The sequence below is a fragment of the Pinus tabuliformis genome, chromosome 2_2 (assembly GCF_031772625.1).
Source record: "Pinus tabuliformis cultivar Carrire ecotype Pingquan chromosome 2_2, CPIR1, whole genome shotgun sequence".
Classification (NCBI taxonomy): Eukaryota; Viridiplantae; Streptophyta; class Pinopsida; order Pinales; family Pinaceae; genus Pinus; species Pinus tabuliformis.
In genome coordinates this window covers 1,048,303,175-1,048,314,790 of record NC_142300.1, presented here as the reverse complement: position 1 = coordinate 1,048,314,790, position 11,616 = coordinate 1,048,303,175, and the positions used below count along the sequence as shown (strand labels likewise).

At 36.0% G+C, this 11,616-nt stretch overlaps 1 protein-coding gene across 1 annotated transcript; it reads right to left on the bottom strand.

Annotated features, from left to right (window-relative positions):
• Positions 1–8,339: 8,339 nt before the first annotated feature.
• Positions 8,340–9,164, bottom strand: LOC149196966 (uncharacterized). Its single transcript, XM_089403811.1, has one exon. The coding sequence runs from the start codon at positions 9,147–9,149 to the stop codon at positions 8,757–8,759; it is 393 nt and encodes a 130-aa protein (XP_089259937.1). The 5' UTR covers positions 9,150–9,164; the 3' UTR covers positions 8,340–8,756.
• Positions 9,165–11,616: the final 2,452 nt, after the last annotated feature.

The following is an 11,616-nucleotide window of genomic DNA, read 5'->3' as shown; positions in this document are numbered from 1 at the left end:
AAAATACAAAAATTGAAATGAAACTAACCCATAAAAAAAGTGCACCAAAAATGGGACAATCTGAATGTGTGCCCCGTATCACACACCCAAACTGATGGGGTACTTCACAGTGTTGATGAGGTTCTTTTTCAATCATTGCAAACGCAAATAATGCCTCTCTAAATAACTTTTCCCATTCTCCTTACATTTTGAACCATCCTCCCTGATGGGGGTGTCCTGTTGTTGATCGCTTGCCAGCAACAGAGCTCACCGTTTCTTAGGAGGCACAATTAACCAAAATCACAAATACCAACATGGTTTGAAGACACACGTGTCCCTCCCAAGCCAAATCTATTGGCAACTCTTGATAATCGAATCGGGCAACAAATAAATCCTATGCTATCGGGTTGTTTTGAGCGGCGGCTGTATATGCCCACCATTTGATTTTAGCCTTGGAAAAATCGAACGATGGGCATATACAGCGGCCGCTCAATTAAAGCCCAGTAGCATAGGATTTATTTGTTCCATTGAATTAGGCCCTCCCCACCCTCGCATGGCAACTGCATGGCAGGGATACGTTCTCGATACAGGGGTTAACTAGGTTAGATTCCTTCCTATTAAATGCATATACCTCACACATTGTGTGTTCATACGTCACGGGATTGTCACTTTGATCATTCCTTTTGCTCCTACAAATATGGAAACCTCCTCCCATGGCGGATTGGTCATGGCAAGCAATCTAACTGACTGGGGAATTAACCTCATTAACGAGGTCATCATGCACTTTCGTATTGGTTTTGCAAGCCTTGTTTATACCCGGGACACTTGGTCATTGTCGTGCGCAACGCATGGGTTTCTCTCCCCCCCTCGTATCAGATCTCCCATGCTCGTAGTTTGTTATAAAATCCCTACATTGTTGGCAGGGTGGTGGAACTCAGAAGCAATTCCCATCAACAAAATTGCAGTTCGTCATATTTTGGAATGGGTGTATACCACTGAATGGTGATTGAAGTCGTGGTTCGTGGCACTCTTTCAAGGTCATCTACCACCCTACCCACCTCTCCTTTTATATAGACCCTGTTGTTGTTTTCGTTGTTGGTCACAACGGTGCTTGTTCATCCACTCTGGTAGACATTTTTGTTGTTCTCGTCGTCGGTTATACCAGTGTTGGAGCACTCTGCGCAGTAGTCCCTGCAGTAACTATAGTCATTGTTCAAATCGATGCTTGAGTATCTAGGGTGGTCATCTTTTTCAATGTTCTTTGTGTTGTTTTTACACAATACGAGGTTTGGCCTGTGTTTTGAGTTGGTGGTCATATTGTCTTCAGCTTCCTTGCAAAGCTTGGAACCAACAGGAGTATCCTTCAACTACCCAGTTTTTATCTGCGAAGTATGGTATTCATGTATTTTTTCGATTTGGTTCTAGAAAAAAGTCTAGTCTAGAAAAAAATCTAGTCGCTCTCAACCCTCATACATTCATAAGGTTTTGGAAATTGCGTGAGGTGGTGTCGCAGAGGCTATCCTCAACTCTCTGAACTCATACTTTACCTCCTTACTTGATAGTAAAATACTGGTTCAATGCCCGGTTAGAATTATACCCCATTGTGATATTAATAGGGTTTCTTCATGTCTTTCAATCTTTGTGGTCAGTCATGTTGTTTGCAGGTTATATATGGTGTTGCGACAATGACTACCTACCCGACATAGTGGAGGGACAAGTGCATCTTCCTCCGGACATTAGAGATTGTTTGGCTAGGAATCCGTGGCAAATTTCCTTGCGGCGGGCGCTTTTAGAGGTTATGAAAGAAATTTTGATGTTGGAAGCTAAGGAATTTAGAGATCGCCAATACTTTTCAGATTCTGAGATAAGTGGAGGCAACCTCAAATGGACACCAGATCTTGGAAAATTTAGAAAAAGAAGAATCCATTTTCTTCATTCCATCACTCACCATCACCAAATGGAAACACTGCTTAGCATGGTTATCTATGATAAGCAGGTTGATAACTACAAACCCTTCGTGGGCCAGGAAGAACTTAAGCACATCACGGCGGGACATTAGATACACACCTTGGACAACATTGTCATAAGGTTGACCCGATTTGAATGATATATTGCTTCAAATTTGGATATTGAACCCAATGGACACAAGGAAGAGGATGCAGTCATTAATGCAGTTCCTCTCAACACTATCAATGCCAATTCTACCTTACCGGAGAGCAACTCCCATGTTGATGGCTCTCCAAGATCATCAATAATCATCCTTGACTAGTTTATGGCCTACTCAGTTTTTTACTTTCCTATATGGTGTCTAGTTTATGCGGTCATTAATGCAGTTCCTCTCAACACTATCAATGCCAATTCTACCTTACCGGGGAGCAACTCCCATGTTGATGGCTCTCCAAGATCATCAATAATCATCCTTGACTAGTTTATGGCCTACTCAGTTTTTTACTTTCCTATATGGTGTCTAGTTTATGTTTGTGGTGTTGATATGTCCAAATTAGTAGTCTCATGTTGTCTTTTTGTAAAGGCATCTGGATCAAGTTTATGTATTTGAAGAGAGACACCCTAGTTTTGGGACCAGAAAAAATGATTAACATGCCCCAATTTTTTTGTATCTTGAGTGGGGAATTTTGTTCATTTTGGTTTAGTCAATTTTGAAAACTTCTCATTGTAAAACACTATGTAATCTCCTCAATTATCAATATAAAAGCATAGACATATTTACAAACAAACAAAAATACATTCTGAACGATCTGTATACTCTGCATGTGGGTTAGAATTCCTAAAGAGGTTTACATATAGGATTCTTGGGAGTATATGAGATAAAAGGGGGAACTCAAAGAATTTTGGTTTTACCTATGTTTTGAACCACTCTCCTCACTGAGAGTCCTTCCCAATCGACTAACCAAGCCTATCAACAGGCTCCTCACTGAGAGTACTTCCCAATCAACTAACCAAACCTATCAACAAGCACTACAAACTATGATATTGATTAAAAAGCACAACTCATAGCAAACAACTCCAATCAATTCCAAAATGATGGAGAGCTTCATCGAAAAGGTCATCTAGTGGCATTATTATACCTGCCGCTGGCAGGGTATAATGTATTCAATGTTTCATTGACTTGCTATTGGTTTTGTTTTGACTAAAAAAATTTAAAATCTATCCAAAGTTTAACATTATGAAATAAAATTTATCTCTGTTTATCTCAAATATGATTGGTTGAAATGTCTCCCCTCTTATTATGTAATGATGGCAAGAATTGACTTTTGTGTACTTTATTATTAATTACTATGTGCTATATCACTAATTACTATGTACCATAAACACAAATAGTCCGTACTTAAATTCAAAAATTACTTTTTTTCATTGGTGGAAAGTATTAAATAGAGCATTTTTATGGGTTTTATTTTTTAATTTACAAAAGAATAATTTAAAAAAAAACATATAAAAATAACATGTGTACAATTTGTACAACTCTCATTATATCAATCTATACTCTAATGACATGACATGTGTACTATAATATGAGCATTATATAAAAAAATTGCCATCATTCAATATTAAATAAATAATTATTAACTTGTTATCATTCTCTTCAATGTCAATTAGACATATATATATATAACTTTTATCTATCAAAAAAATGTTTAATTATATTCATATAATTCATTTTACCATTTTATTATTCTTTAGAGTACATACAACACATCATGACATTAAAATTTTATTAAACTAAATAGCAAGGAACGCTAACTATGCAACCTTGTTTAAAAATGTATCCTAAATCTATTTATTTATTGTTAACTTATAAAAAAAACCACTTGCAAAAAAATTGAATACTCATTATGACATATCCAAAGTCAATAGTCAATCTTTTGTTAGGGTATCAAAAGGCCAATTGCAACAAATGATATATAGAGATTTGAATACTCGTCAGAATTGATTCCAAAGCCAATAGTCAATCTTTTGTTAGGTTATCAAAAGGCCAATTGCAACAAATGATATAGAGATTTGAATACTCGTCCGAATGGATTAAATTAAGTGCAACAAATGATATAGAGATTTGAATACTCGTCCGAATGGATTAAATTAAGTGCAAGTACTTTCTGCCTGAAAATGATTCAGGCACCCGTAGTATTTAACCGGTGTAGAGATCAAATCACGCTAAGCAGTTAGCTATTTTAGCTGACAACCATTTATCAAATATCATAAAACTAACCCAACCCTTCTAACCCATAAAGGATGACCTTTGAAAACCTTTAGGACATTTACCTAAAAGAAAAACGAAGGACCCTACTACCCAGCTGAAAGGTTTATGAGAAACTTTATAAGTAGAACAGAACTATGCTCCACCATATGTGCACAGACAAGTCACCATGAAACAAGAGAGAACATCACAGAACTGCTATAAACAATTGAAATGAAGCTTATAGAGGTACAGCAGACCAAAGCAACCAAAATCTGATTTACCGATTCTGAAAGACATGTCATAAGCTAGCATTGATCACCAATCTCATTGCTTAATCTATCCAGGTTTTAGGCGGAGCTATGCTAGTTTTTAGAATTATTATTTGAATACAGTGAGACTGTAAGAGAAATAAGCAGTGTACTGTACCGTTTTAACATAAAGACCATACACATGAAAACGCATCTTTGTCTTCATATTTTTCCTCACCCAGTTTGTAGAACACCTCACTTCTCTTGGTCAACGACGCGACAATAATATTGAAGAAAAATCTCAAGTATCTTCCTAAAAGCAAAATACAGTAATAAGCTCATTGAGCTCTTAAAACTACAGCTCATAACAGATTCTTTTGACGAAATTCCATTCTAACAAATATCGTAAAACCCAACCATTCTAAGAAATTTAGGATTGACCTTTCAAGACCTCAAGACTTTTACCTTTGATGTGCGGGACCTTACTGCCCAACTGAAATGTCGTAAGGAAATTTTAAAAAGCGGACAGGAAACATATGATTCACTACCTGTACACCAGACATGCTACCATGAACATAACAGAACTACTATAAAATACCATTCTATCAAATAATCTGACGCCCAAACCTTTATAAGAAATAAAGGATTGAGCTTTCAACAACCGAAAAAGACTTATCTTGGAAGGGCAGGAACTTACTGCCCAAAAAAGTCTCTAAGAAATTTTAAAAGTAGAAAAGGAAAAATATGATTCACTACATGTACACAGACATGCTACCATGACACAAGATTGAACATCACTGCTATAAACCATGAAAATAAGAAGTTTATATGCCACGGACCAATGCAACCCAAATCTGATGTTACTTTAAATTCACTCTTTATTTTAAAAGAAATGCCATATATTGGAATAGATCATTGATCTCAGTGTTTAATGTATAACGTATGTTCAGTCAAAATAATCATATTAATTTTTATAATTATGTAAATATAGTGAAAGATAAAAAGTCCATTGTTCTTTTTTAACACAATTACACATCATAGTTTTAAAAATCGGAACCTGTAATTGATCCAGTCCAGGTATCAAACTAGTTTTTTAACTGAAATCGAAAAAACCAGACTGTCTCAATGCACCAGTCTTTAAAAAATTACATGAAATAATTAATTTTTAATAAATAAATAAAAGATTTACAACCATGATTCCAAACCATTAAAGTTTACTCATCTATATACCATACCATGTAAATGGTGAACATAACAAAATGGCACCAAGTGCAATACATATCAGCAACAACATACATAATCAATGAGGCTCTAAAACAGCTCCAAGATGACAAACAAAGCCCAAACTCTCTGTTGTTACACTACTGTAAAAGCTTGGCACTCCAAGTTCATAAAAGCTCCAAATGAGGTGTGAGGCAAATGCGAGGGGAGAAATGATTTTATAGGCTCAGAGGGGCTATTTTTGGAGGGAAACAACCCCTAGTTTCTCAAAAAAACCACTCACATCCACCTTAAACAGCTCGGTGTGATCTGCGGCCACACGTGTGAGTTGTCAATGAACCAACTGAGTTATGATGAAACCGGCCAGATTGACCTTCAAGCCTAATGAACTGACCAGTTTGAATGGATAGCAATTCAACATGGCCGGGTTTTAAAACCATGATACCAGCACACATATGAAGCCACAATCTCCCCTCACATTCGTAGTAAAGCTCTTTCTTCTCACCAACAATAATGTTAAAAAAATATATCAAATATATTTCAAAAAAATAAAACAGAGCTCTTAAAACAAAAGATCATAAAGCAAACACAGTATAAGAAGAAATAGCATCCTATCAAATTGAAATATCATAAAACTTGATCCTTTCAACTCAGGAAGGAATAACTGACCTTCAATTTAGAAGAGAAGGACCTTGCTGCCTACCCAAAATGTTTTACAGAAAACATAAAACCAGAAGGGGAAAATATGTTTCATTATCATGTACACAGACATGCCACCATGAAACAAAACCAAACTTAACATAACTGTTACCAGCAATGAAAAGAAGCCTGTAGAGGTGTCACGGACCAGTGCAACCCAAATTTGATTTAACCTTAAACTATGTTCTAATTATGAAATAAATGTCATAAATTAGCATAGATCCCTGATCTCAAGGTTTAATGTATCTGGTATTAACATGGACCCATGCTTATTTTTATAATAAGGTTTAACATGAGAAGACAAAACTCCTCCGCCCAAACTGTAGGGCACCTTACTTCTCTTGGCATAATAACCCAAAAATAATGGTATATAGCATGTTCCTAAAAATAAAACACAGTAAGCTCTTAAAACTGCACGTCATAATACAACTTCCATTCGAGGAGAGTTGATAGTTGATCGACCATAACACCTACTAACATAAAACAGCACACAACTTGATAGGAATTTCTACCTCCACCCCACAGAACAAGGAAGAGCATGTATAAGAAAAAAATTGATGCACAGACATGTAAAACAGAACATAGCATAACTGTTACAAGCAATGAAAAGACGCCTGTAGAGGTAGAACATAGCATAACTGTTACAAGCAATGAAAAGACGCCTGTAGAGGTAGAACATAGCATAACTGTTACAAGCAATGAAAAGAAGCCTGTAGAGGTGTCATAGACCAATACAGCCCAAATTTGATTTAACCTTAAACTATGCTCATATTTTGAAAGAGATGTAAAAAATTAGCATAGATCTCTGATCTCAAGGTTTTATAATTATTGTTTGAATATAGTGAGAAATAAGAGGTCCAATTTTTTTTCACATAAGAAGACAAATCTCCCCCATCCAAAAACTGTAGGGCACCTTGCTTCTCTTGACACAATAACCCAACAATAATGGTATATAGCACAACATCCTAAAAGCAAAACACAATAAGCTCTTAAAACTACAAGTCATAATACAACTTCCATTCGAGGAGAGTTAATGGTTGATTGACCATAACACCTATTAACATAGAAGAGCAAGCGACTTGATAGGAATTTCTACCTCCACTCCACAGAACAGTTAATAGTTGATTGACCATAACACCTATTAACATAGAAGAGCACACAACTTGATAGTAATTTCTACCTCCACCCCACAGAACAAGGAGCATGTATAAGAACAAAATTGAGGCACAGACATGCCACCATGAAACAAAATAGAACATAGCATAACTGTTACAAGCAATGAAATGAAGCCTGTAGAGGTGTCACAAACCAATGCAGCCCAAATTTGATTTAACCTTAAACAATGCCCTAATTACGAAAGAAATGTCATAAATTAGCATAGATCCCTGATTTCAAGGTTTAATATATTTGGTATTAACATGAACCTATGCTTATTTTTATAATTATTGTTTGAATATAATATGAGATACAAGAGGTCCACTACTTTTTTCACATAAAAGGACAAATCTCCTCACCCAAATCGTAAGGCATCTTGCTTCTCTTGCCACAATAACCCAACAATAATGGTATATAGCATGTTCCTAAAAGTAAAACACAGTAAGCTCTTAAAACTAGAACACTTAAAACTACAAGTCATAATACAACATAATTGGAGGCATCCTGTCAAAAAAAAAATGATGGAAACGAACGGCCAAAACCCATCCAACTAAGAAATCAGTCAACAGGAACTTAAGTTGGTACTACCAGAGACACATTTCATCCATGATTTCACTGTACAATAACAACATAATTTGAAGTATCCTGTCAAAAAAAATAATAATGATGGAAACGAACGGCTTCTCTGTACAGAGATAAGATACCATAATAGGAAGCATCAGATCAAAAGGAATTCAAGAAAACTGAGGGGAAAGGCCTTCTAAAAGATGAATTGCTGAAAGTATTGACTTATGGTATTCAAATAAAAAAATATATATTTAGATCTTCAACAAAACAATGCGAAAAATACAATATATCTTACAGCACAATATTTCACATTAACCCTGCAAAATTCAGAGGGAAAAAACCATTTGATGTTTTACAAATTCTCAAATACAAGCAACCCGCATGATCTGCAGGAATCAACCAAAGCATACGCCTTGCAGGCAAAAAGCAACTTTACCAAAATCAAGTCAATTGAATTTATGATGCAGAACATATACATATTTTCCATTTATTGACTAACCTATATCACAGTTACATATCCTCTGGAGAAAAACCTCCCGAAAGTAAGAATTTCCAGAATATACATATTTTCCATTTATTTACTAACCTATATCATAGTTACATATCCTCTGGAAAAAAACCTGCCGAAAGTAAGAATTTCCAGAATCTTGTATTTCAGCGGTCGGCCAAGGCTGATTTCGGAGGGTAATGGCCTAAAATCCACCATCAAAACCGCCGCCCCCAAAATCGCCACCATCAAAACCGCCGCCCCCAAAATCGCCACCACCAAACCCTCCACCGTAAGAATCGCTGATGATGTCTCCGAGCAACAAACCACCAAGAGCTCCGCCAAGTAAGCCTGCCCCCATACCCATCCCGAGTCTATTATTCTTCCTAGGCGGCTGCTGCGCTGCAGGAACAACGGGCGGATACCCCTGATACGGCGGGTAGCCCTGGTTAGGAGGGTAACCCTGGTAGTGAGGCGGAGGCGGGGGATAGCCTGCCTGGGGTGGATACTGTGGTGGAGGGCAGGCCTGGAATTTCAAATTTTTTTTGCCTGTCAAATTAAAATTTGATGACGTTTTTGTATTTTTTTTACTTTTCATTTTACGTTTTAATATGTGAGTGTCACGGAAAACGCTATTTTAACAATTTTTGTAAATTGATTCCACAAAAAATAATTCATGAAATGGAGGCTGATAATGACGGTTATTTATAATGATTCTGGTTAGATTGAAATTGCAGATTTGTACTCTATCAGATTTATAACTCGGATTTATAAAATTTTTGCAAAAAACTTACAATCCATGGACTATAAATAAATTATTTATAACTCAGATTTATAAAATTTTTGCAAAAAACTTACCATCCATGCTATGAAATATTGCAAGCATTGCATGATTTAATGCGTAGATTACTTGAAACGAAGATAAAATGTGATGTGATTGATTTTTTTGGTAATGTAGCGGGTTTTGTCGAAGTAATTGTTAAAATTTGCGATGTGAAGGAAATTTGTAAATTTTAGTAAGATTTAGCTCAAATATTTGCTAAAGAGATGAAAATTTCTGCAAATGAAGGCAATTGACAGTAGCTATTACGAGATACGGTGGCAAGATAGCTAAATAAAATTAAAACTTGGTCATTTTCTTCGATTTGAGGCCATTGTTGTCCCTAGGGCTTAAAATTGACTATTGACCATGTTGTAATGTAGTCGAAAATTTGTGAGATTCTGCTATAATTGTTATTGTTGGGAACATATTTTCGTGGATCTAAGTACCATATCTTCTTTTTGGAAATAAAACAGAACACGATGATAAATGTTCTCGTGGAGGAAAAATATTTTATTTACTGTGCCTATCTTAAAGTTTTGAAAGTTGAGAACATAGATTTACGTAAGTTCAATTTTGGTCATTTTCTTTTTGGGATCTTGGTCTTGTATGGCGTGTATATTCCTAAAAATAGTGCCGTAAAACCTGCAAATCGCCTTCCAATTGCCTCTCATAGGGCTTTTCAACTGTGAATACTAGACCTTTTAAAAGCCTAACCCTTTCTCTGAGATGGAACTTCATTGAACCAGAGCTTTCGAGGGGAACCACTGGTAGAAGAAGAGCATTTATTATTATATAGAAAAGTTAGTTTAAATTTGGAGATGGATGACCTTCCTGTTGTTTCACCTTGTATTTTTAGGAGTCGCCACTATAATTTCAATGAAAAAATACAGCCAATATGTCACTAACAACCTAAAATGTGCAGACCATGAACATTAGACCTGTATAATTCAACGTCAATCACAAGTAGACTTGTATTTCAACGCCTACCACAATTACACAGAAAAAAAGCTCTGGCCAAGGCATGTGTGACTACTCGCTGCGGTTGTTGTCTATTGCTTAGACAGCGTTTCAACTAATTATTTGGTAAATACAGAACATTCTAAAAGATTTCGTAAAAACGCCTTCAAAAAAAGACCACGAGGCACCATAAAAAAATCTTTAATATGACAAAGGAACTAATTATTTGGTAAACGCCAAACTTACAGAACATTTTAAAATAATTCTCAAGTAAAAACGCCTTCAAGAAAAGACCACCAAATCTTTAATATGACAAAGGCTATGTGGTCAACTTACAGAAATTGGATTTTCATTGCCATCAGACACAAAGAACTACGATTAATACACAACTATTTCATATATATATATATAACATTTAGCAATTTTTTCAACCTATTTATTACAGAGACAATGGGTTGGCCATTCAGTGATTTGTTCACAATTCATATTGCGAAAAGACAGACAAAACAACACGTATTCAATCCAACCATTGCTCTGGTAAGAAATTGACTCAGGCTAAAAACGAAGCAAGAAAATAGATAAGGATTAATGCAATCTATTCATTGCATTAATTCAGTGCAAACAACACACCTTTATCCCAAAATTTGACAGACAAAATAAATATCTACCCCAAAATTAAACCAGGATTTAAACTCTAGAAACAAAACAAATGAGTTCAATGTTAACCACCAAAGCGGTAGAGGGTTTTGTGGCCTGCCCAGGCTGCCCTGCCTCTTGAGGGCGTAGACAACATCCATGGCGCCACTGTGACATTCGAACATACCACTTGGCACTACCGATAAAAAAAAAGCCAATGAGTGATTGACATACTTGCAAGTAGTGACCGTAGCAGATTCTGGGTCGCGTCCAAACAGCAACTATATCGAAACAGCTCATTTAAAATAGTAACAACACAGTAAGGACTCAGGACTCCAGGAGCATTACTGTATAGTGTGGGCAAGTTCAAAAACAAACATAAAAATACCATCTGCTGGAAGAGATATACTGGTATCATGTATGGCCGCGGCCAGCAAGTTGCAACCCAAACACAAACCTTTAACCAAGCGATGAAATTAATGAAAATTCATAGCGTTTTCGAATTTGAGAACACTCCAAAATCCTGATAAGATTAACTCGTACGCTTGACTTGACAAGAACTGCAGAATTTTACGTTAATGAAACCTAAAGCACTTAATTTCAGTAAACTTGGTCGAATGAGGATAAAGGCTGAACGGCGAAAAAAAAC